Source organism: Centrocercus urophasianus, unplaced genomic scaffold (assembly GCF_019232065.1).
Source record: "Centrocercus urophasianus isolate 14NV4802_14NV808 unplaced genomic scaffold, USGS_Curo_1.0 seq_22, whole genome shotgun sequence".
NCBI lineage: Eukaryota > Metazoa > Chordata > Aves > Galliformes > Phasianidae > Centrocercus > Centrocercus urophasianus.
Window position 1 is genome coordinate 14743605 of NW_024884778.1, and position 26853 is coordinate 14770457.

Below are 26853 nucleotides of genomic sequence, written 5' to 3' on the forward strand. Positions count from 1 at the left end.
AAAATACAGCCTACTAGAAGCATGATTGCAAAGGGGCTGTTTACAAGCGAGCTTTAACTGCCCTTTTGGCAAGCCCATTAGGCAGTTCCAGTTTGCTTTTTATTTTATATTTCAGAGAATCACAGAACTGTAGGGGTTGGAAGGGACCTCCAGAGATCATCGAGTCCAACCCCCCTGCCAAAGCAGGTTCCCTACACCAGGTAGGGAACCTACAAAGGTTCCCCTTTTTGTCATACTGTGGTTTGTTGACCAATGGTAAGGACTTAACAGGCTGCCTGCCGACATAGTAAGCTCCAGGAGCTCAGTGGCTTAGTGCTGGGCAGCTTGCACACACTGAACAATCCCATAGGTGAAGTACACTGCTGTGATCCAGTACTGCCAGTCCATGGGACTGAGCCAACACAGGAGGAGCCTGTTGTTTCATCTTTGGTGGCCAGACATTTCAGGGAAGAAACTCTGGGAAAAAATGTCTTCCACAGCAGTACAAACAGCCTGCAGATCAAGTGCACTAACTTTATAAAAACGAGACCAGAAACCGTTACTCAAGGGGCAGCAAAAACCAAAGAACAGAGTCAGAAAGATGCACAGTGCAACTCAAAGCACACCAAATCAGTCAGAAACTTACTAGCTTGCTGCTTTGTAACAACAGAGCTAAATGAGAAATAGAAATAAAACAGAAATCAAAATTAAAAGCAATTAGTAACTCTGGAGCTCCCTGGCACGGTTAGCTGTTAAACACTATATTCCATAGATAGCACTTCTGCTCCTTGGCTGTACAGTTTGAAGTTCCCTTCATTCAGACCCATACAACAGCGTGGGTCACTGTAAGACCCTAAGCAGGTCCTCTACTGTGCTGTCTCTTACCACTACACATAGGCTGTGAGCAGCAGGGGCACACGACTGCAAATCACTGCATGTCTGACTTCATGATCCCATTCTTTCATGGTGATTAAGGAGAAAATGATCCTTAAGCCAGAATGAAGCAAGACATCACTCTGTACAAAAATTTTACTAAAAATATTTGAACAAGGTATTGTAAAGATGCAAGTATTTACAATGGCTGCTGAAATATCCAGCACTCAGGCAATTCACACAAACATGGCTATAAACCATAAAAATGGCAACAAATTTAGACATGTTTACATAAAGAAGCAAATCACCTTCAAAGCCAATCATAAGATCTGCCCATCCAGTCATTCTGAAACAGGTCCTAGGCTATTCTGGTAAACTAACCAGGCATCAAAGAGGAAGTTACTTCTGGACTCAGGTCAGCTAAATTCAACATGAGAAAAACGTGTACACTTTCTGTCAGGATACAGAATGGCAGAACCATCAGTCAGATTTCTCTCACTGCTTATAAGTGACTTGGCTTGCTGCTCTACCTGTAAGAGGCACCACTGCATAGACGCACAAAGTGAAAGGACTGAAGACTGTTTACTGAAGATGCAGAGATCAAGTTAAACTAGGCTTGATCTTTCTCAGCACCAAAATCAAGCCATCCTAGCAGATAAAACAAAAAGGGTGTTTTCCCTTTTGTAGAAAACACTAACTTAATCACAGCTTACTCTTTCTATTCACAGGACTTTCTGCTGGAATAGAAGAAACTGTTGCTTTAGGACAGATTATAGAACTACAGGACATACTCGTGCAATGTTACAATCCTAGAAGTCTTTTTGCTTCTTCACTCTGTGCCATCAGAGTTTCACTAGCATACTTCTGAAGAAGCTCCATCTTCTTTCTCCGTACAAGAGCTTCCTCAATCTGCAAATATAAAAATATGAAAACATTCAGCTTAACTCAGATGCTGAAACCAAGAATGCCCAGCTATTAAGAGAGAAATGCAAAAGAAGCAGTGACAGAGGCCTGTGCTACTATAAATTAGTGGAACAGAGATGAATCAGCAATTTCATCTTTAATATTCAAATGTTCATGGCAGTCAAAACAAGCAACACAATGGATGTCTTTATTTCAAATCTCTGCCCCTCCCCTTTTCTATGAGGAAGTTAGCTGCAATTGTAGCTCAGAATCCAGAATGCAAAATCCCACAGGCGTAAGGCATGGAATGATTTGACACTTCAAAAAAAGACTGAATTCACTACTGCCTAACTAGGAGAGACTGCTATGTAAATCAATGGTTAAGTCAAAACCAGTCTTCAGTCTGTTACGCTCTCTTCATTTAGAGAAGACCATCAGTCAGAAAGCAATGTTTTCAATCAGCGTTTCTCTCTTCACAGTTTTGACAACCCATTAAAAATATTTTGCTGAAGGTACAGAATCATGACTTCACAGCAGAATACAGCATTGTGATCTAACAAGATGACAGTAGGTGGTAAAACACCACAAGCCATCTGAGTGACATCAAGGCATACCTACCAACACATTTCTAACTCCAGAATGTTCCTGACTGTGTTACATATCAAGCTACCTGTCATGGTTAATGCAATATATATCCTAGAGCTATTTCAGTCCATAACTGCCACTCAAAGTCAAGCCACCCAAATCATTTTTGGTAAGTGAGAGCAAACTGCAATTTAGAACTAATTGCTAAATTGAAAAAAACAGTTAGACTAGTAGCAGAAAAGCACGGTAAAGATTTAGTGGGAAACCAGGGTTATCCTGATCATAACTGATAAATAACTGATCATAAGCAACCATGACTGAGTGCACCTCAGCAAGTTTGCTATCAACACCAAGTGGAGTGGTGCCGGATGAGATGCCATCCAGGTCTGACAGCATTGAGAGGTAGGCCTGTGCAAACCATGTGAAATTCATAAGGCTGAATGCAAGGTCCTGCACATGGGTTAGGGCAATCTCCAACACAAACATCGGCTGCATGACGCAAGCTGGACAATGAAGGGAGCGAGAGTAGTCCTGTGGAAAAGGACATTAAGTACTGGTGGACAGAAAACTGAACAGCAGCTGGCAACATATTCTTGCAGCCCAGAAAACCAGTCATATCATGGGTTGCATTAAAAGAAATGTGGTTAGAAGGGAAGTTATTCTCCCCCTCTATGCTGTTCTTATGAGACCCGACCTGGAGTACTACATCCAGGTCTAGTTCTCCCAGAATTCTGTGATTCTATAAGTGTGAATGTGTTGTAGTGTTATGCAACACTTATGATACTTTTGGCAACTCTCTGATGAAGATGGATATAGTAGTGGTACCTTATTTCTGGTCAATTTCATAGCATTTGCAAGAGCACTGAACAGATACAGAATAAAATTACAGGAGCATATCTCTGCAGTTCAGTTTTCTAATGTCTTACCTCCTGTTGAGACGGCACTGGAACATGTGCAATAAATTTCTGTTGGCCTTCTTCACCTTCTTTTTCTTTGCCACCTTCCTCATCAGACTGAAAAAAAAAATAATAAATAAATAAAAAAGAAGCCACATCAAGTTTGCTTTCTGAAGAAGTCAAACAGTTCTGCAAGAAGGAGCCAGACAGAAAATGGATGTGGATACACAAATGCAGGATGGAGGTGTATAGGACCAAACAACAACAGAACGTATCAAGCATCACATTCGGATCTCATGCTGTTTTACATTTTCAGGACTGCTGCTTTTGTTCCTCATACAGTTTTTTCTCTTCTGTGGAAGTAACACGAACATAAAGCCACCATCCCCCCTTTTCCATATGTCTCTGGCTGCCATAGCACATCTATAAACAAAAGAAGAGCTAAGCTATCAAGAAGAAAGTCCACGTCTCAAAAATAACATATCATTTTCCATTTCTGTGTAACTGCACTGTTTCATTCTTACACCTGAGAGCTGGGCTTATGAACCATGAGACAATACAAACAACACAAGACACTGAAGCAATGACCAGGTTTAACTTACGGGCTACCTTTGTTATTCTAGAGACAAACCCACTTAGGTAGGAACTGGCTCCATATCCCTTTCACAAAACTCAGAGAGCATTAGGAATGCTTTTTACTACCTTTGGGTGCAGGGGAAATAAAGAACCAAAACCATGTCACAGCAATGACTGCACCATCAGCAAAACCTTGTATCAGAATTCAAGTATGAAAAAACCCTGTGCAGATCGTACTTAGAAGCATGACTCAACACTGCACTGTTAATGTTACAAATACCAGCAGTCCAGGAAATGACAGGTAGTCATAACAAGGTCTAAGCTGTTTGCTGTTTTTCATTCTAGCAAAACACCTTTCTTAGCCACCAGCTTTCATCACTCTCTAAACTTAAACCAAACATACTCATCTATTACTAAACAGGACAACTGAACAGGAAGTTAGGCAGAATTCAGCACAGCAGAAAGGTTTGCAGTGAAATAACTCTTCTTTGAAGGAGGCAGCACAGAAGACAGAAAAAAGTAACATCCCCTTAGCCATCACATACCTCATCATCGACAGCGTAGATATTTGCTTCCTCCTCATCCTCCTCCTCCTCCTCATCACCTCTCGCAAGTCTTGCCTCTCTCTCCATCTTCCACTTTTCCACTGCTTCTGCTATAACTGTTTAGCAAAGGAAAATGTGTATCAAGTGTATTTGAGAGTAACTTAAAGCAGTATGCTCCAGCTTTAACCTCTGTTTCCTCCACAGCAGTGCAGCAGCCCTCCAACAACTGCAGCTAGAGCTCCTTTGACTTGTCTCCTATTTCTAAAGCTTTTTCAACACTTACACTTCTCAGTTAAATCCTCAGCATCAGTAACACACCTTTACTGTAACCCTTGTTAAGAGTTGTCTAAGCAAAATGTAAAGAATTATTATGCTGTAACAGTGTTCATTTGGGAGATATGTTAGAGTCCAAGTGTCATGGAGAAACAACTGACCTTCTGAACAGCACAGGGTCACGCAGGCATGCGAAGCGACTCTGTTCTGTAAATGTCAGTGGCTACAGGAATACTGGTTACAGTGCAGTCAATTAAATATGATCACAAGTCATCACCCACATAATTCCCTTTCTTCTCTCTCATAATGCATTTCTGTCATTTGGTAGCACGATCCAAATTCTAACCCATTCCTAGCTAGGATCTGTTAGGTGGCTCTATCTTCACTATGCAAAAAAACTCATGCAAGTTTTAATAATACAAGTTTTTACAAAAAACTTCATTGGTCACATGTAACATTGGTCACATCAGTGCTTTAGAATCCTAGGGAGGTGCAAGATTCATGCAAGTAGGCAGCAGAAATGCCTATAGCTACAGAAGTCAGCAGTCAAGCTCCTTGGCACCAAGAGTTAACATTAAAATGCTCTCCCTAAGAAAGCAGAATCTAAATCACATCCCTGTGTTCTGTGTGGTTTTCATAACAAAAAAGCTGTAGAAGTTAAGAAGTTTTTTTCAGCACTTTGTTTAACAACAGCTTAACTCTTCTGATCACATGGTGAAAGTCACAAGAACTTAGGCAGTAAGCAACCCTAAGTGGACAATGTGTATTAATAGCACCATAGAAGAGAGACATTCCTTGCAATGTGTGCAGAAAAATAAATTCAAGGTTACGTTAGCCACATTAACTCAAGCCAAGACACTTCGGAAGATTTTTCTCCCTTCTTCCTTCATTTTCATGCATTGGTTCTCCTAGAATCTCTACCCTTACTATTTCAAGTGGCACAATCACAGAATATTTTCTTAAATAGCTACACTCTTAAATAATTCTTAAATAAAGATCTGCATAAATTTTCCTAAATAACTGCATGAATGCAGGTGGGTTACCTCTACTGTCTGCAATTAGCAGGATATGCAAGATGACCACAGGGTGGGACACCCTGCTGGGAGTGCTGCAACACACAGCTTCCCTTCCTCTGGTACCAACTGTCCACAAGCCAACTACTGTTCATCTGGGTTAAGGTTCCAAGACATGGTGCGAGACACTGGTAAGGGGAGCATTTCTTTGGTCCACCTCCTCCCTGTCCTGTAAATGCAAGCAGTAAGGCACAAACTGAAGTACATGATACTACAAAGACCTTGCCACTGAAAAGGGCAGTGTATAACAAAAGGACGACCACACCAAGAGCCACCAGGTATTGACAACAGTTACTCAGTGTATAATCCTTTAACAAGTTGCTTTCTGCAGTTTTGTTTAAACTTCTCTTCCCTCTAACTGTAGAAGAAGTGAGGATTTGCCTACAGTTGAAGCTTCAGTAGAAGGCATTATAAAACAAACAGGAAGGAAGTAGTAACAAATTGCCAGGATGGCTGACCGTTCACCAGAAGAACTAGAAGTCACTAGAAGAACTATTTACAAAACAGCTAAGCTCTTCATAGAGCTGCACTGTCTTCCTTAAAGCCACACAAATACCAGAAGATGGCAAACAGAGCCAGATTTTAAAGAGGGTTCCAAAAACTCAACTCCTAATCCTGTCTTTACTGGGCAAGTCAGTAGAACAAAGCTGGACAGTATGTTGGCAGGCATATGAATAAATGTCATCTATTGAGTAAGTTTGTGTTTCAAAGGAAAAAGAAAACACCACAAGCATGTTGAAATTCCAAGAGCTGACAACTCTGTGAAGAAATAACATAGGCCATCTAGATTTCAGGGTTTCCAGAGGACTTTAAGAAAGCCTAACAGCTAAAGGAGGAAGAACACAATAGAGATAAGTAACTAGCTGAAATGTAAAACACTGTACAGTCAATTTTCACAAGACAGGGAGGTAAACTCTCAACTTCATAGATGTCTCTCCTGCAATCTAATCTTTTACACGTGTAAGCATGAAAAGGCAGAGATTTAGCTTAAATAATGAATTGTTAAAAAAAATAATTTAAAAACCCACTAACAGATATAAAGATGAAAGGCCCAGAAATGCCTTATGCAACAGTCACTGATATCTTCATGACAGATGAGATCAGACAGCCAAACACAATTACCCACAGGGAGAAAAGAAATCTGAACTTCAGAATTCCCCAACTTTCCTTCTTGGTCTGATTTAATGTTCAAAAAGACTTTGAATCACACAAAACATAACACTCAGTATCAGTCAAAACCTGACTAAACGTCATTGAACAAAGATGATCAAAATATATGAAACTGTTGGTACAGAGAAAAGAACGTGTACATAAGAATACACCTCTTAAGCCTGCACAGGGAAACGAGGGAGGAGGTGTGAAAAAAATTTCAGCAGCCTGGAGAAGAAATCTTTTCTCTCTTTTTAGCAGAAAATCAAGAGAGCATTAGCTATCTTAGCTGCAGATCTAAAGCAAAGGCAGCTGCTTCTGGTTTTCAAAAAACCACTTACCTAATAAGCTCCTAGCAGCCATTACATCTTTGAGAAATAACTATATACAGATTCCACAAGAGGAAAAGAAACAAAAATAAGAAAATCAACGAACCAAACTCTATCAGCAATTATACAAAAAAGATTCTATCAGCAATTACATAAAAAAAAACCAACTCTGGTTTAAGAATAGCATTAGCCACAACAGGAGGCTAAGAATGAACTCAAACACTACTGCATACAGTCCCCCATCTCCCCTGGGTATCCAGTCCAGTGTTTACTTTCATACCTACTTATTTCCCCAAAGCCAAATCAGCCAAACCTGAACAGGATTAAAATGTATACAAGAAATCTCCTGCAAATTTAAGGCCCAATTCCTTCATTGCTTTTCATGGGAACTGACATGCTGGGTTAAAATCAGGTTTATCTAGTCCAGTATTACTTGCAAGTATTTCTGGTAGTCCAAAGCTTATTTCTGCTGTATTCGACTCCTTTTATACCTGCAAAAATTTCCCTCATCTGGTGAGAAGCCCACCTTCTATTACTTATGGATACTAACAGATGTGCTGGATTTGGGCAAAGCAGAGTATTGCTAAGATTGGAATCACTGTGCCAGCTGCAAGTGGGAGAACTAGAGGAGGCAGAAGGATCAAAGAAGTTACTTGACAAGACCACTGCTTAGTTACAAAACACTATAGTCAGTAGGAAAAAAAATGTACATCTCAGTCAGATGTATTTGGTTGGGACTGATAGCATGGGACATGAAATGTCAAATCTTGTTATTTAACAAGATAGGAAAAAAAGTTAACTGTTTCAGAACTGCACACCTCTGTTTGGAATTAGGTTTCCCCAGGAAAGAGGGTGCTAGATCCACAATCAGTACTACTAGAGAATGTCACCATGAAGTAACATACAGGACAAGTAAAAAATGCTGTCACTTCAAGAAGAGGTAAGAGTGACTTCTGCCTACACTAGAGGTGCAAGGATACTCGAGTGTCTACACATCTTATTTCAAGTAAAACTCGATGACTATTCATGTTGGATTTTGAATCTCACACACCTTTCTTCTCATGTTCTTGTTCCAGGGGCTCTAGGATACCATCATCTTCATCCCTGTAGCCATAGTATTCTGCATCAATGGACTTCATCAGTTCTGCTCGAGTTTTCCGGGGTGGTGGGAGGGCTGGAAGAACATGACCATCCTTCTAATAAGTCAGTCTTGATAGTTTGCAATACATTTCTGGATCTTACCAACCCTACAGTCATTACAGCCACCTCATTAAGCCAACAACCAGTGGATCACTTGAACTAGTGACAGTATCAGAAGCACTGGTATTTTATTCCATCCTGCAAAAAAACCTGTCTGAACAAAGATTGATACTTCTTACCACATACTTTCCAGTCTCTGGCAACCCTGTCTTCTTTCTATTATTATTTTTTTCCTTCCCTATCCTCAAGTCCCCACAGTGACCAGTATTAGCATACAAAATGAACTAGAAAATTGTCGTAAATTCCTGCAGAAAATTTCGCACCCCCCATAATTTTATTTTATTTTTTCAGATGGCAAATAAGAAAGATGTGATTCAGCAGGCCTGCCAAGCAATTCTCACTCATTTCTAACAAGATACAGTTACTAGCATTTTCTGAGTACTACAGTAGACACTGTCATCAACAGCTACTGCTATGTAGATTTGTACTCAGAAAGAACTGATATTTACTTACGCTCCTTCTCAAAAAGCTCTCTAACTCCTGGCAAATCCTTTGCAGCTCCGAAGTATTTGTAACCTCTGTTTCCTGGAACTTCTTTCCCCTCATGATCTAACATCCTCGGTCCGATTCTCTGAAAAATAAACAATTAGTTGTTTCGTTTTATTCCTCTTCCATTTGTATTTCCTGCTTTTTCCTGGGCATCTTAAGGAGATAAAGGATTGAGAAAACAGACGTAGGGTGGTTTGAACTGATAGAGAACAAGTACTGCGCCCTCATAGCTCATTTTTATATACCATCTACTTTTACCAGACATCACACAGCTAAAACAACACTGTAAACCACGAAGGGCCCATACCTGATTCACCTTGACAAAACATGTAAAGCTCTTTTATTCTCTGCGCCAGTGTATTTTGCTATCCCACAAATAAGCACCAGTGTGTCTGACAATTAACACACCTTCAGTGCTCTGGAAAGTGAGAGTCTCATTATTTTGTTTTTAGCAGTAACGAGGTGACCCAAGTTAAAATCTTTCTACACACTAATGAGGTATAAAGCAGAAAAAACAAGGCCTACTGCTGGGTCAAATCAGAACATTGCTGCGAACTTTTAACAGAAGGGTAACACTGCTTAAAGTAGTGTTTCAAAAGCAAAGTCAAATTTGCTCATCATGGAAACAAGTATGTCAGATCATGCTAGAAAGAATATTTAGGGACTGAATTAAATTCTTCTCTAGTAAACATTGGACAAATAATAAACATTGAACACAAAATTTTTCTTATTAGTCACTTGGAAGAACCACACAGTACAAAACAGTCTACACTTACAGCATAATCAGGACCTCCCAGCTCCCTTATTCGGACTTCCCAGTGCCCCTTTTCCCTCAGAAGTTTGTTTATTTCATCGTTCAGGTCCCGAATTCTGAATTCACCTAATCCAGCTGTCAGAGGGAAAAGAGACAATAAATTAAGCAGTTTACAAGAAGCTCCAGAACACCAGAATTAATCCAACTCTAAGCACATAGCTCACATGGAATACCATTACTTCTACTCTAACAGAGTAGGACTACAGGTTCAAACAAAATTTTATTAGAAAAACTTACCATTTTGAATCTGTGCCACTTTCTTGGAAATTTCCCCAATGATCTAGTTAAACAAGAACACAGAAGTGAATTTCTCCATAAAGGAAAAAAAAAATCCACCCCCAACCAACTAGAAAACGTGGTAAGATCCTTCTAGAAGTTGTTTTGATCCAGAAAGTAGATCTGAGCTTAACAATTTCAAATATCAACATTTTATTCAGACAAATGTAGTACCTCAGAGGCTTAAACTACATGGGACTATTTTACAGCAGCAGTCATAACCAAATTCCTAATAAATATTTCCAGCAACTTCACCTTTGACTTTCCAGGCAAAGAAGGGCAGAAAGGACTGAAGGACTGTCTGACAGGCTGGTCAGCCTGACCAAAGGGTTATGGAGCAAATCCTCCCAGAAGGGGCTCCCAAGGAAGTGAAAGACCCAGGTGGTGACAAGGAGCAGCCAATATAGGATTTGCCAGTGGGTAAGAATGTCCATCCAACCTTCATTAAGAAGGTATTCAATCACTTGCACGGGGGCCCAGAACAAGCTGTGAAATCCCAATCCCATAAGATATTAAAAACTGCATTGGATATGGTCCTAGGTAGTTAAACGTGGCTGAACCAGCTCTGGACAAGCGTGGTGAATGATACCATATTCCAGGGTAAAACATTCTGTGATTTAACTGCCTGTATACTCAGGAAGTCTGGAACACTTGGCTCTTCAGTTTCAGACAGCCTGCTTACAGAAATAAAAAAATCTATGGTTTCTCATTACCTGCCGTCTCCACTTCTCAGCTTTTGGCAATTCATTACACTCTGATGCAAGGAAAGGTCTTCGCTCCTGTTTGATAAAAAGCCACACTCAGCAAAGCTTTAATCTAGCAATACACTCACAGCATTCCACACAAACATTACCTCTCAGTCCCAAACTATGCTACCAGCCTCCTGCTGGTAACTTCTGTTCCCACCAACTTTTTATAAGTAGAAAAAATGACTATTTACAGACCTACCAAAACAAACCATCAAGAACATTACAATATACTTAATTTAATGTTATTCACAGCAAAACTTGTCACCTGTTTCTTCGTATCACCCCACAATACCATTCTACAAAAACAATGCTTCATTTAAGACAGCTGCAATCCACATCATTTTTAGCATACTGCCATCTAAACAAAAAACACTGGTTTCCAAGCAGCAATTAATTTCAGGCCTTTCTTTCTTAACTGCTACAATCTAAATGCTGTAACTTTTCTCCAGCATAACTTCATTTTACCTTCTCCCCACTATTCTTCATCCAAAATAATGATTTTCCTAATCATCACAGTCCACTGACTTGCATGCACAAGGTAATATTTCATCTTATTTGCAGAATGCTGCATGCAAGCATTTTGACCCTTTCCCTACAGTGCTTCCACAAGTTTACCCTTAAACATCAGGCAGTTATGTCAGCTGCAGACATCACGTGTTGGTTTAGTAACATGCCAATGTTGGGTCATATGCAAGCCTCAAGTTCAGAATGATTCTGAAGGTCCTGTTTCAAGATTATTGTTATACCAACAAACAGGAAGACCAGAAGGACTTTTCAACCTTTTCTGGGAAAATATCCAAGCAAACCCTATGATTACAATCAGTAAAAATAAGTGTAAAAATAAGCGTATGCACATCAACCTCTGTAAGCAGTTGCAGAAGATAAATCTCAAAAGATCATTTTCTGCCCAGCACACGGCCTGCAGCTAAATGCCACTACAGCTTTTTAAACGACTCGATATTCTTCTTCCTAAAATATTACATAAACATAAACGATGCCCAATCTTTCCCTGCTGTTATCAGCCCAGCCAACGTACCTCTCAAACATACATATACACAACCTTCAAACCAGGTTGTTTAAGAAAATTTTATTAACTTTTTTTCTCTGGTCACACAGTGAAACACAGTTTCTACTTGAACCCTTCCCATATATGAACATCTAACTCCTATACGATGCCTTCGTCCAGCATATGGATGTTCTGAAGCTGTCCCAGTTATGTACACAGCTTGCATGCCACTCAGAGCTAACAAAGCCATAAGGCTTTTTGACTGTTTCACATCATACCTTAACTTTTCCTTCTTCAAGCTGAGCTTGACGAAACCTTGCCAAGGCTGTCCTAAAAATAATAATAATAAAAAAAAAACAACAAAGGAAGCAAAATTTACTTCTACACAACTAAACTCCAACAGTAGCAAGCTCTGCTGCGGCTTTTTGTTATGGACTTAATACAGTTTGTAGAAAAGCAAGGCTTACACATCCATTTACTAGCTCTTCTCAGCAGCAACTGTTTCAACTCTAGAAAACCTCAGGCGTTAACTTATTTGGTAAACACAAACTCTAGCAAGAAATGAACTGATTTTTCTATTTAGCATATTTCAGCATGTTAAAGTTTTAATACCAAAGGGTGTCAATAAGTTATAAGCATCAAAGGTAAACAAAACACAAAAATCAAGACGAGAAAAGCTTCAGTGAGGAATGCAGCAGTTTGTAGCCGAGTTTATTGGCACGACTACTTTGAGTCTCTCACACCGGAGCAGATTACACAGGCCCCACCTTTTTAATACACAGTTACATTCGTTTATAAGGTATTCAGTCGTTACGTGAACGAGCACAAAACAACCGAGAGCAATTTACACCCTTCCTTTAAATGCATAACCGGACTCGGCATCTGACCGGTTCCACGCGTTCCATCAAGGAGCCGTCAAGGAACAGAGCTGCTGGCAGCACGCGGTACCGCACCATTCGGTTCGGCGCCGTCAAACCGCGCGACACGCGCAGCAAGGCGCTGACAAACGCTGTCGGAGCGGCAGTGCCTCACAGCGGGTGTCTGGATGCGGGCAGCGCACGGCGACAGGACACCGCCGCGGAGCAGCGAGCACACGGCCTGCCGGCCCCATCCCCAGCCGTACTCACATGGCTTTCTCCGCGTTCCGAGCCTGTAATGGAAAACAAACGCGTTATTTCCGACGGCGCCTGGCCGCTCCTCACTTCCCATCCTCCCGGAGCAGCCCCGAGCGCCACGCTAAGGACAACAACGGCGCCGAGGCCCCGCACTCACCATGGCTGCAGCCGATCTCTCGCCAACCCCTCAGGCGGGACCCGGAAGCGCCGCACCGTAACCCCGGAAGCGGAACTTCGCCTCAGCGCGTTGCACAGCGGCAAAGTCCTCTACTCGGCGCCTCGCTCTCGTGCGCGTGCGCACCCCGCTCGGCGGCCCGCTCCGTCAGCGCCGCACCGCCTAACTGCGCATGCGCAGCCCGGAGAAGACAAGCTTGCCGCGCCGGCCGCCGCCGCGCCCAGGGCTCCGCGCCATTTGCCACAGATTGAGGACACCTCCATTCACCCAACACGACCCACAGCTTCAAACGGCAGCGCCCACACAAAAGCACCCACAGCCCGCTGTACCAGCTCCAAACACCAGCACTCCCACTGCTTGCTGCCTCCTTACGCTACAGGCTGCCACTCGCCGTCAGGGCAGCGCCCAGGCATCTGGAAGCTGGTTTTCCTTCGCGTTCCCAAGCTGAAGACAGCAGCGCGGCCCCAGCGCCCCCTTAGTCAGCCACTGAGCAGTCAACAACTGCCTGCATTCACATCACGTGGAAAACCCTTCGTGTGCTTGCTGCCAGCTCTTCACGTGTAGCTTCAGAAACGAGTTATGTTATAGAACAAAGTATGAAAACAGCATGTACTTGCACTTCTTGGCCTTTTAACTAGTTTGTGTGCTGATAGCTTAAGGCCAAAGTATCACAGCACACCATGGAACTACTCCAGATCACATCTAGAACATGATGTGTCTTCAACAAAGTCATAATGAAAGAAATGCTTTATCCACACCAGCAAAGCAAGAAGCCCGAGCCCCCACAGAGCAGGTAATCCTCAGGCAGCTCAGCAGCCTGGAACAAGGACTGCGTATTTACAGTCTGATGCTACAGGACAGAAACTCGATGTAAGGCAGAACAAAAGAGAAGTCCAAACTAAACTTTTTACACCTCCACATACCCCTTTTTAATATGTTATTTTGCACTGTGTACATGAAAACCAAAAATAAACAAAGAATTTTAGCCAAACTCCCCTTCCTCCTCCAGCTTTATTGATAGTTTAAAATTACATTTTCTATGTTCTAGGACTTCAATTGCTTTTACCATCTTACTTTAAAAACTGATTACAAGCAAATGAAACTCAGTTGTCTAAGTGATATAGTATACAAAAATAACATCTTGATTTCTGTGAAAATGCATTTATTTGCAACTCCTGAATAGCTCCAAATTGTATATGCTATGAGCACTGATGTCTGGGTTTCAGATTTACTTTGAAGTATTTATTCAAAAGCTTCCCATTGCGTTCTGTTTCTCCAACATGGACATTCACTGACTGAATTACTGGTATTTTAAAGTTTATTCCTGATTTCTCTCTCTCTCGTGGCCATCAACAGGCATGTGCATCTTGTTTATTTACTCCCACTCAGCTATATGCTCTATGTAGGGCCTGATACAGATATTACTTGGTGTTAACAGCTACTGAGGTCAGACAATCCAAGGCCATTGTAATAAAATTAAAGTTATGAGGAAGTTCAGACACTTCCAGAATTTCTTTTCTCCTGCATAGGATCACTTCCATGTAACCCAGAGAGGGTTTGCTGGTCTGACTCAACTCTTCCCACTCATCAATCCCTATTCACCAGTGGCACGGAAAGGGGGTTCTTTAACAAAGCATTATACATAACACCTCTACCAAACTAAACATAAACATTTTTGTAGTTAAATGCAGAAAGTTGATTTTTCCACCCCTTTCCTCCTTTTACACGGCAAGTAAAGCTCACTGGCCTGGGAGTAGCCTCTATCTGCCAACCTTTGGCCAGTGAAGAGGATTCAGAGAAAAATAATACAACCATCAATCAGAAAAAGGAGGGGCGACAAAGGAAAATAATTAGGCTGTAGCTTCAATTGTGCATTCCCGTGCAAGGTGCCCTGACTCGCCGCAGCGATAGCAGTTGACTTCACTGGTCTTGCTGCAGTTGATGGCTACATGGCCAGTTTCACCACACCTGGGGAGGGGGTAAACAAAACAGAAACAAAGAAGACTTTTAATGAAACCATTCATCAGTTGCACAGAAAAGCAAACCCACTCTGTCAAGTGCATTATCTACTGAAGATGCATGTGATGCCAGACCTGCACTCAAGACTTCTGCTTCTCAGACATTCTTAGATATGAGGACTATTACTGTCTTTAACAATAGCAAAGAATCATTCCCCAACTGATCAACTCAGTCATCACTGCAAACTAGAAGACCTGCAGCTGTGTTCCGTGCTCACAGAACAAACAGGATTTTGAAGCCAGCTTTTCAAACTGATTTAACAGCTCTCAGTTTTAAGTATCAGTAGATAGCCATTTTTGAAAGTAAGCTACGCTCAAGGTTTGAAGCTTAACTTCCCCATCAAAGTAAGACAAAGAATGCATCTATCACTTTGGGTACAGTTCACGCTTTTACCTGTTCTCTCAGCTCTTACCTATAGCATTTCACTTTGGTGCAGTCTTTTTGAATGTGTCCAAATTCTCCACAAGAGTAGCATTTCTGCTCGTCTGCATGGTCACAGTCACGAGCCAGGTGGCCAGGTTTGCCACAGTTGTAGCAGCACTGCTCTCTCTCCCTCTTCGGCTCCTTGCAGTCCTTCGCAATATGGCCACCTCTACCGCAGTTATAGCAGGCTTCCACAATAAGAAAAACATACCAAACAAGACTATAAAACCTTGGTTAAGTGAAGGGTAGCATGCTCTTAATGAAGGACTTTTGTCTGTTCCAACTAATTATGATGAGCATACAACATCCTTCTCTTCAACCACAGGCCTCTCTCCACGTAACTGAAGAGAAAGAATATTTATTGATACTTACCATCCTCCTGAAGATCACAGTCCTTGGCAAGATGGCCAGACTCACCACAGCGGTAACAGATGTCCGGGAGAGATGAAGACATGAACTGGAAGCCTGCTTGATATGAGTAACAAGAGAAAAAATACTTAAGAATGTTCTTCATCTCTAAAAGTTAATCAAGGACTCTGCCACCTGAACTAAAGACAAATTAGGTCTAGTCTCAGAAACAGTGGAAAAAAAATTATAGGGTTGAGAACCAGGTAACTTCATTAACAAATTCGGTATTACTTCTTGACAGACCAGAGGCTATTTTACACACTACTCAAAGCAGCCAGCTGGAGATCTCACTGTACAATGAACAGAAAACCCAGCCAAGTTACCTCTGCCGCGGCTTCTCATCCCACGACCACGGCCAATCCCAGTTGGGCACTCCCGGGCCCAGTGGCCAGTGCGTCCGCACTTGAAGCATTCGTTGCTGCTCATGGTTGCAGATCAGCTGCCTGAGGAGGAAAAAGAACAAGAACAAATCACATTTTTAGAACATCTTCCCCCAACTAAACATTAAAGTAAGAAACTTAGAGGTTTCATGTCCTTCTAGCATAGGAATTGGAAACAAAGCAGAACTTATGACTTGAATTTTCTTGTGCAGTACCCATGCAATAGTATTAAAGCCATGATAATAGCCAGTATGTCATTTCAGCTTGGAGTTCCTAACAGCTCAAACCACGGTGAACTAGACAGCCCTTCCTTTCATCAGTTTTTGTAGCCAGTCTTCACTCTGAATGTTTACAAAATGCTTAAAAATGGGTAAAAGTGCATTTCTTCACTACTGCTTTAACAGCACTGTCTTTGCTCTCTCTTTTAAGCAACTACCTCTTCCTTATCACTCAGGTAAGCTCAAAAGCCAGATACTTCTATCTATGAATTATTTCTTCCTGGTAGTCGTTACATTTCTCACGGGAATGGGTGGATGGCAGCTACTCAGAGTTTATTCACTAATCAATTCTACATAGATATACATATATTCTATATAATACATACTAGACACACCCTGTAAGAACAAGCCACAATGCAGTTGTATGAAAGACTGCAGTGCTTCCACTACTGAAAGAGCAGTTACACCTGACCCGAAGAACCACCATTTCTCCATGTATTTCAATATAGTATCTCACAGTTCAGGGTTCATACTTCACTCTTCACTCCCTAGTTTACACAAAAGAAAATGTTTAAGAAGTCTGGCTCCTTAAGAGACATCAGACACTGGCCAGATATCTACAAGGCTAACTTGGAAAACATCCTTAGAATGCTAGGGAAACATCAGATAGGCATGCCTGTCCATGACAGTACAAAGCACTTTTGCCCATATTGGGGAATGGAGGAAGGTGGTTCATTGAGCAGGAAAGTCAGTCTGCTACAGACCACAGAACACAGTCAGGATGGGGCAGGTTACACAGATTGCAATCACTGTACTTTTACCTCCCCCCCTAAGGTGTAACATAAAGCAACACTACTAGAACTAGATGCAAAAGAACAAGTTAGATTAGGCTTCAGTTAAATATTAAGTTTGAAGTACACTGATTTAGAAATTTGCATATTAAGCTTTGCTTTCATGAAGTCTCAAACTGCCTGAATGCTCCTTAGGCCTCACCCAATTCCTTACTCTTACCACTAATAATTCTACTTCCATTAGGCTATCTCATCTCCAGACTGATTTTTCTAGTTTATCCATGTTACGGAAACTATTTTTAAATCAAGTTTAATACCAGAACAACAGGAATATTATCTGTATGTTCCCACAGGGACACTTTTAAGAAAGAAGTGACATTTTAGTATTATGACCAGAAGCACCAGTACTTAAAAAACAACGGTTCAAGGTCCCAAACCACCAGGAACATGAATACACAGCATCCTGAAGAAGTCCTTATAGAAGCAGCAAGAACACATGATCTCAAGTAGGAACCAGAACTAGCACTCCAGCATGGAGATCTACCATATCCATTTATGGTTGGACTGGGTGATCCTGTGGGTCTTTTCCAACCTTAGTGATTCTATGATTTAAGATATGAACATCAATTTTTATTCAGTTATTTTTAAGGTACTTGAATGTAGAATGGATTACAGTGGCTTAGCCACTCCTTTCTCAGAACACTTCCTTCCTCTTCAATCACCTTCTACCAGTGACCATCTGTCTCTCCCACCACAGTAAAAGCAGGAGAATTTAAAATATGAGAGAAGTTTCATATGCTACTTCTGTAATCCCACATCTTCCAGCTGCTGTTCAAAAATGAAATTCTGCAGGACACAAATGTTAAGAATAAAGCTGGCTGTATGAGTGCCTAAGATACAATAAACTAAGTCATTTCACATGCTAGCAGGTATTCACTGGTCCATCGCACTGTTCAAAGTATCAAACTTATTAGGACACCCAAAGGTGAAGAGCTCTCTGTAATGGTGGCAGCAGCTGGTACTCTGTGCCACTGTTTATGCTCGCTTTCATAGCAACCATGTTGACACAGCAGAAAACACAGGCAAAGCCAGCTGCAGGAGCTGATCTCAGGCCCCTCAATACTTGATGCTGCTTTTCATTTCAAGAGGCACAAGATGGAGCCTCCAATTTGTGTATCACGACAAACTCCTGGCTCAGTTTGCAACGGTTTGAACTGAACAGGAATACATGCCTATTGATTGAAGCAGTAACTCCCAGGGTCTCATTCAAACCATACATCTGACACTTCAACATGAAGCAATGAGGAAGTATCCCCAACAGTTACCTGCATATCAAACCAGTCAAGGTGATGTGCAGTAAGAGAAATGTTCTATAAGTGAACTAGATCTCCTTCAGAAACACGGTGGAAGTTTCTCAAATAGGATATGCTGTCAGCCCACATCTCCTTTACCAGTAACTGTGAGCACAAGGTGCAAAACAGCACAGTACTCACTGCTCCAGAGCAATTTGAGATGTACTTTTACATCTGAACCTAACTTTTTAAAGACTCGAAGAGAAAAACTCTTTTCTTCCGCTATTTATCAAAAAGGCCAAATAAGATAAGGCAAACTGAGTGAGAAATCCAGAGAAAGACAAACAACAGTGTTTGCACAGCTTGAACAAGACAGATTCACCTCGCAACCTTACTCTTCAAAGGCCTGCTTTTTTCCCTGAACTCTGACATCTCTGAAGGTCACAGCTGCAATCAACAATTACGAAGCGTACTACTGCATCCTCGGATACTTTAAACACATGAAAGCACCAAGCAGTTTGCCTGGACTTCCTCTCCTCACCAGTATTTAATGCTCAATGTTTGCTCTGTTCTTGAAGATCTGAAACTGAATGCAAGTTCACCTGCTAGAGGTGGATTTAACTGATACTAGTTTTAATTCACCCCGTGCTCTAAGAAACAGGGCAAAGTTCATCAACTACATAAACATTTTAAGAAGAATTTAGCTTTCCAATTAAGCCAGACACTTTTTATGAACAGTATCCAGAAAAGGCCAGTTCAGAAGACAAGTCCTTAAATGGATACCCTCCAAGCAGTTTGGACACAGCTTCATGATTCAGTTACTTACAAGACAAAAAATAAAGTTAGAAAACCACACAAGTGCTCCTCTATTAGTCACTACTTCTTCATGGAGTCTTCACAGATTACTTCTCAGCAGTTCCTTCTATCTACCAAGGCCATTTTCCATGAGCCTTCTGCACCAAGGCAGTTAGCTCATGTTGTTTTCACTCAGTCTCATCTACCAATGATTTCTTTAACTCTTGTTACACAAGTCAACTCCCCCCCCATTTACTTACATTCCAGAAAAATTTTACCCCCCTTTCACCTCACCAGAGTCTACACAGGAAAAATGAAGTGAAGAACTACAGGCTCATCTTGCTTATCCAAACCTGGTCAAATTCTGCAAGACAGTTCTGATGAGACAGTGGCTCAGTTAAAATTCCAGAACTTCAAAGGCGACAAATGAAGTTGCCTCAAATAACATCTCCCTACAAAGGAGAGAAGGCAGACGTTTACCAGAGCTCACTGTACAGACACCCTCAACTGCAGTCTGAAGCTGAAGTTATCACCTTGTTCACTATTCAGTGAATCCCATTTACATTAGACTTGGTTCTGGATGACCACCCTACTACTGAAGTTAAAGAGCTGAGCAGCTCACAGATTTAAAGCTGCATTATCACAATCGTTTCCTATGTCAGATTTGACTCTTCTGACTGCAGCCTTAGCACCAAACTTTGACACGATGAACTCAAGACGCTTCTGTTGAAATGCAGTATGGACATTCTTCTGTGGTTTTTCAGTTACAACACTTACTATCCAGTCTTCACAAACATACTCAAATTTCCCAGTTTGAGTCAGTAGCCCAACTACACCAGAAAATGGAAAGAACTACCACTGAGCTCCTCTGTGATGTTCCTTATTCTATGGCTTCTACTTTCTCAGGCAGCACCTAGAGTCTGCTGTAACATATCAAAGTAAAACTAACTTGAGCTCCTCTGGTAATGAGGAAGCTAAATTTCCCACTAACCTAACCTTGTTCCAATTAGGGAAGCAAAGCATTTCTGGCAATACTCCAGTACTGAACACTTATTCCAGTTATCTGAAAGACATATGACTGCAACCTCCAAAATCAGTTGACAAGCTGAAGCTAGAATTTGTTCAGAACAACCCCGAGCAACGCAACAGGTAGCAGAAGTTCCACCTTTTGATACTACCTTTTGCCACACAGAAAAAAACAGTGCAGGTTTTGTTTAAGAGAGGCAGCAATAATGTATTTTTCTTTGCCAAACCCTGCTCTGTTCCACATAATGGCAAGAGAGCTGTAATGTGTGAAAATACTAAGGAGAAAAGATCAGGCCCACAGACCTATAGTCTCCCACTCTAAACACATGTTCCCCTTTGCCTACTTTAGGGAGCCTTCATGAAAACAATTTAACATGTACTTATTTAAGCATTGCCTGTTAATACCTCCTCTGTACTCTACATGCACTTCACATCACATTTCATAGTACGAAAAGCCATGAACACTGAACAGCAACTCCTGCCCAGTACTGTAATGTCCCTTAGAAATGAATGAGCAGTCCTTTCTGTACAAACACTGGTTTACAGAAGGGATGGACTAAAACAGGAAGGAACATACCGAGAGCAACATAACTGCTTTGGAGCAGCAGACAACTGTTGCAATTACAGGTGACATGTATTACTCAAGATTCCTCTAAATGCTAGCAGCTCCTCAGAATTCAACAGCTGGCTAACAGTTTAAACTGAATGTACCAGAGGCAATTATAGCCATTATACTCACCAAATGCTCCCTCTGATCTACAAGCATCACATCTGATATTAATAGGACTTCACTAAAACGGACAGACTAGAGAGAAACCACTAACCCCCATATACTGGAAATCTTTTTGGCAAACACTGTTAGAACCCACCCATTTCCATGCAGGCTGCTGGTGACCCGCGCACCATGCCATACTCAAATGGGATACGTCAGCCAGAGCCCACTTGAAATGTTAAAAACCCTGTGCAACAGCAGCAGACCTCTGCTTTTTCACAAGATCAATAAATATAAAGCAATACTAACAAAGTACTAGCATTCAGTTCCAGTGGAGTAGTTAAAATATTACTCATTTAAAATAATAACTACCTACGGACAGTTTTATTTCCTTAAGAAAAATGTTTGGGAATTCCAGAATTCAAGAGACAGTACTGCCATGGAAACTCCTCAGTGTATGTTTAGTTGAACTTCCCCACCTGTAACCTGAAAACATGATAAGGCATTTAGCAGTGCCTCAGCCTCCAGGTTTTATTGTTACTAGGAAAGATACAAAACTAAGTATTCTGGGCACCAAATAACAATACTTCATTTCCAAAGGAAGCAGCTTGAAAGTTCAAGCAAACCTGCAGAAGCTGAAAGCGGAGCTCTTCCTATCTCTACTAGCCAGTTGTATGGCTATGACACGGAATTTGCCAAATATGTATCTCTCTTCTTTCCCTTTTAATTGTTATTGCTATTCGGACCAAGTTTCAAACTTAGGAAAAGTGAGCAATGTCAGTAATGTGCAAATATCATATTAATGAAATGAGTTAACGGGAAAAAACCCAAGGGAGGTGAGGCATGGAACTAACACAGCTGTTATGCAGCCCTGGCAAACTCATGGAACCACTTGGAGAACGGGCACAGGATGGCTCTCTACACCATTCTGCACTGAGGAAGAAATCACAGAGCAGGCAACTCTAATGCTGTGTAGTGAAGGGATCTAATTAAGTGCTGAAAGTAAAGCAGAACATACTATTACATTTAATAACGCCTTATGACCGCTCTGGATACTAAATGAGTAACAGCGGTTACTTGAAAACTAAGTCTGACAGGAACTTAAAAAAGAAAAAAAAAAAAAAAGCATCTCCTCTGGTTGGTGCTCTGCAGATGTCAGACTATTTTTCCTATCCATTTACAGGTCGCACTTGGATGTGCAGCAGGCCACCGTCCGCGCCCGTGGTCGGAGACCCACAGTTGCAACACCTCGACCCTCAGCCCGCGGAGGCCCAGCACGTGGGGAGCCACGTGGTGCGTCGGGCCGAGGCCGCACTACCTCCGCCAGCGTGCCCCGTCCGTCCCGGCGGAGCGGGCTTCGGGAGAGATTTAAAAAGACAGAAATCGTTAAAAAAAGAAAAGAAAAAAAAAAAAAAAGAAAAAAAAATAGAAAGAAAAACCAGAACGCTTTTATTCCACCCACGTCCCGCCGGCCCCGGGGCTCGCTCTACCCGCGTTTCCCCGCCGCGCGGCGCCGTTCCCAGCCCGCACCGCCCGCCCTGCCCCCGCCACGCGGTGCCCGCTCTGCCGCCCGCCCCAGAGCAGCGCCGAACCGCCGAACCGCACCCCGAAGGAGGCCGCCACCGCGCGGAGAACGACACGGGACGGCCCCCGCCCGGCCGGGCCTCCCATCCCCCAGAGCGGTGCGGGCTCCCCGGCGCCCCCCGCAACCCGCCCGCGCCCGACTCACCGCCAGCTCTCGGCCGTCCCGCTGCGCCCCGCGCCCTCCCGGCGCCCTCCGGCCCCGCTCCCCGCCCCGAACCCGGCCGGCTCCGCTTTCCCGCGCGCTAGGCCGGAGTGCGCCAGCGCCATCATCCCGCCGCCATCTCCCGCTCCCGGCCCGGCGCCCGGCCCTCCCGCCCTGCATGGCGGTTACCTGCAGACTCCGAACCCCGCTGCGGCAGAAGCGCGCCCGCACGTCGCTAGGCCCCGCTGGCTGCCGGCCGTACCCGCCGCTCCCGGATCCCTTCTGGCTGCGCCACACGCGGCTTGCACACGGCCCAGCGCGCTCTCCCCTAGATGGCCCCGCCCGTCCCTACAACTCTGCACACGGCTCGCTCGAGTCCACCTCTCAGCCAATGAGTGAAAACGTTTTTCCGGATGGCCAATCAGAGTTGAGAACGTAAACAACCAATCATCGCTGCCGGAAGGCGGGAAGAGCCGCCCTCCCCCCCCCGCCTGGCACCTCCGTGCGCTCGGCTGCGTGCTGGGAGGCAGAGCCGGGAGGGCGGCTTTGGCGGGAGCTCCCGGTGCGCTGCAGGATGGCGCGGCGCAGTCGGGATGCTGGCGGGCGCTACGGCACCGCCCTGCCCCTCCCTGTCCTTCGCACTGTGACTCATCGCCTAAGCAGCTCCGGTTTCCTCTGCTCGCCTCTCCCTTCCCCCATACCGGAGGCGGCACCGCGCCGCCCAGTGATGCGGCAAAAACCGACGGCGGGACCGGGCCGCGCCTCGGGGAGTCTCGCACCACGCTCGGACGTCCCCGGCCCGCCCGCTGCCGTGCCCGCGCGGAGCTGCCTCGGCCCCCTGCCTGCTCCCGCGCGCTCCCCCCGCCCTCCGGCGGGCGCTCCGTTCCACGTCTTGGAAGCGGGGCCTGGGGCTGAGAGGAACGGGGTCGAGGCGGGGAACGCGCGGGGCGGCGGCCGCCATCTTGACGGGGCAGCGGGCGCGGAGCTGCAGGCAGCGACGAAATGGTGGACGCGGCGCACGGGGCTGAGCTGCCACCGGCGGCTAACGGGACCGTGGTGGTTTCCCACATTATAACCGAAAGATACGAGAGGGATTTTCTTTTTAAGCACTGAATTACTAAAACGAATTCACTCAGATGCACGTAATCAGCAACAAAGTATTGCACCAAACCCGCTTCAGTCTGAACATCCCGTGGGGTGCAAGGGCACGACGCAGCGTTATCCACAGCTCCTCGGTGTGCGTATTGAAAACGCCCCGCTCGGGTGCCTGCCGAAAGGCTCCAGCCTGCACGGCAGCTCTCACGGAGCTGAGATGGGCACTGCGCTGAGCGAGGGCACGAAGCTCGGAGCCCCTCACCTCCAGCTGTGTGCCTTCCCTCTTACAGCACTACGGTTAGCTTTGTGCCAATGGGAAGGACAACGTGTGTCCTCTTCTTTGCGTGGCCTTTACATCGCTTCGTTTTATTTGTGTTTCCTGGGCTGTGTTTTTGTGTGTTACGATATGTCAGCTAAACGAATAAATAAAAATCCACGATGAGAAAGAATGCAGAAAGAAAATCATACATTCTCCAATTTTTCTTATTAGCTTATTAATTTTTTCAAAATAGAATATGGCTTCTATATTCTATATCGTCTTTACGATAGGAATCCATTACTATGCTTCTATGACTCAAGAATTTTAGATTGACAAAACAATTGTAATAACTTTTCTAACTTTTTCCAGTGTTCTGCTAGTTGTACTTCTACTACTGTCTGTGAGGTCAGGAAACCTCACGCTTAACATGAGTAGTAATCTACAGGCTTAATGTCATACAGAGTTTTGTGATTGATATAGTCAGTAAATTCCCTTGAAGAAATCAAAACTGTTTGCTTTATTTGGAGCAGCTTGAAATCATATAATGGACTCTCCCTGAACTGACCTGAAAGTAGGGAACAACTGCAAGTGAAAATGTATTACTCAAGAGTTACTGCTGGTGACAAAACAAATGATTATCCACTGTAAGTGTACTGCCTCAAATACAAATCCAGTGATCTTACAGTATAAACTATTTTAAGCTATTCTTCACTATAATTAATGAAATCTTCCCCTGATAGAGAAGTGTCTTCTAACAGCATTTGTTTTGTGTACTTACCTCAAGAATTAATTTGGCTTGTTATATCTCAGTGAAGCTTGCAATTCTTGTTTTGCAGGTTTCTCTTTCATATTTAGGCAAGGATAGTCTTGCAGTTCAACAACAAAAGAGAAAAGCATGACAGCTTTTCTCTGGTGCAGTCAGTATTTCCTATAGAAAACAAAGTAGACAGCAAAGAAGTTAGAAATGCAGTCTTCAGTTTTCTTAGGTACAAAGAAAAGTTTATGTTAGCTCAAGAATCCGCCATTGTGTTAGCTCCGTCCAAAAATTCCAAACCTCAACAACAACTCAAAAACAGTGTTCAGAGGAGCTCAAGTGCAGTAATAGTTGATGGTAAATCCGCTGTTTCAGCAATATATCTTTCTTAATGCAGGCAGTTCTTAGAAGTGTTGGATAAAGAGCCAAATCATTTTAAATCACTTCTTGAAACCAGTGTTCTTGCATTGTTTTTCTCCAAATAGTTGGACACGGTGATGGAAAACTGTTTTTGTTGCTGAGCAGTTGCCATTGCTTCTCAGCTGTGTATTTTTATTTTTAAAGTAAATATTACTTCATTTTGCACGAGGGATTTTTCAAAGCCAAAGATACCTAAAATAATCATTAGGAATTGTAAGTATTCAAAAGAGAAACATCTCCTGGAATGTGGCTTAGTTGAAAACAGCTTGTCAGCAGCAGTTTCAGAGCAAGTAGTATCTGTCACCTGTTCCTTCCCCTCCCCAGTCCCAACCATTCATTTTTCATGTCAGGAAGATAGAGCAGAGCAGGAATAAACAGTTATCTTTACGCAGTTCTACTCCTGGGTGTTTTGTGCTAGCCTCTGCAGAAAATACAGTTTCACTGGTAGAACGATACCAAAGGGAGAAATTATTTGTTTTTAAAGATTGGTAAGTGACATTTTCTCCCCGTGATCAGTAAATTCCTTGTGACATTCTGTCTTACAGTGTCAGACATCTAAGAGAAACTTGTTTTACCTATCTTAAGCCCAATGGGTCAGCAAGATCCACAAAGACTCTAAAAAGAATCATATGTTGCTGAAAGAAACCAAGTGATTCTTCCATCCAGCTCTGTATGTTTATTTTTAAAAGCCAGTGGACAACTGGACACTGAAAGAGGTCTGATAAAACACCCAATGAAATCAGTTAGTGTGGAGCAAAGACAAACTCGACTCTGGTTAATACTTGTCTACATACATGGCATTTCACTGAGCTTCAATGGTAATCTCACGAGACTTCTGAAATACAGAAGACAGTCTCCAAGTCTCCAATACCTGAAGCAACAGATACTAGGAAAGATCTGCCTGCTTCTTTATAAAATATCTGTACTTCTATTCAGGCTTTATGGTTGAATTATTTCATGGTCTCTCATGTATCGTTACTTCATAATTTTAATGCTTATATACACATTTTCTTGGTGAGTGTGTCAATTCTAAATTAGCCATATAAAGACTTCTACAGTAAAACTATTCTAGTTGAAGAGAAGTAATCATTCTGACTGATTCAAAAAGCTTACTTCAATTTATTATAATGAGCTGATGAGATTTCAAATAATTACTTAATGTTTATAATAATACAGAATGAGTAGTTAGTTCATGGCTATGGCACAGATTGATAAGCCATGTTAACCCAGAGTCAGAAAGAACTTCCTTTGCTAACTAAAAAGTCCAGCAACACAATCATCTTTCCATCATTTTCACATCATTTTCTTCTCTAAAGAAAATAAAACTCTTAAATATGCCTGGAGAACTGCTATACACTCTAAATATTTTCGAGAGATACATATATGCAGCAGGCCAGCTGCTCCCCAAGTGCAGGGAGGCAGGAACCAGGCATGATTAGTGGGTATCAAGGCAGGGCCAATCCCCGCAGC

General features: G+C 42.9%; 2 protein-coding genes across 6 annotated transcripts; both read right to left on the minus strand.

Annotated features, from left to right (window-relative positions):
* Positions 1-993: 993 nt before the first annotated feature.
* ISY1 (ISY1 splicing factor homolog) lies at positions 994-13123 on the minus strand. Its single transcript, XM_042823386.1, has 11 exons — positions 13048-13123; positions 12903-12925; positions 12054-12105; positions 10734-10799; positions 9982-10024; positions 9707-9819; positions 8895-9012; positions 8233-8355; positions 4358-4473; positions 3267-3353; positions 994-1761 (listed from the first exon to the last, which is right to left on the minus strand). The coding sequence occupies exons 1-11, from the start codon at positions 13048-13050 to the stop codon at positions 1654-1656; spliced, it is 852 nt and encodes a 283-aa protein (XP_042679320.1). The 5' UTR covers positions 13051-13123; the 3' UTR covers positions 994-1653.
* A 922-nt stretch (positions 13124-14045) lies between these two features.
* LOC122162872 (CCHC-type zinc finger nucleic acid binding protein) lies at positions 14046-25419 on the minus strand. Of its 5 annotated transcripts, none has more exons than XM_042823591.1 (5): positions 24988-25419; positions 16239-16358; positions 15880-15975; positions 15497-15698; positions 14046-15033 (listed from the first exon to the last, which is right to left on the minus strand). In XM_042823591.1, exons 2-5 carry the CDS (start codon positions 16339-16341, stop codon positions 14916-14918), a joined length of 519 nt encoding a protein of 172 aa, XP_042679525.1. In that variant the 5' UTR covers positions 16342-16358; positions 24988-25419; the 3' UTR covers positions 14046-14915. The 5 variants fall into 5 exon arrangements, with proteins under 5 accessions (XP_042679525.1, XP_042679529.1, XP_042679528.1 ...); XM_042823595.1 differs by lacking the exon at positions 24988-25419 and adding an exon at positions 23045-23150 and having other exon boundaries at positions 15497-15695; positions 15880-15972; XM_042823594.1 differs by lacking the exon at positions 24988-25419 and adding an exon at positions 23045-23150 and having other exon boundaries at positions 15880-15972.
* Positions 25420-26853: the final 1434 nt, after the last annotated feature.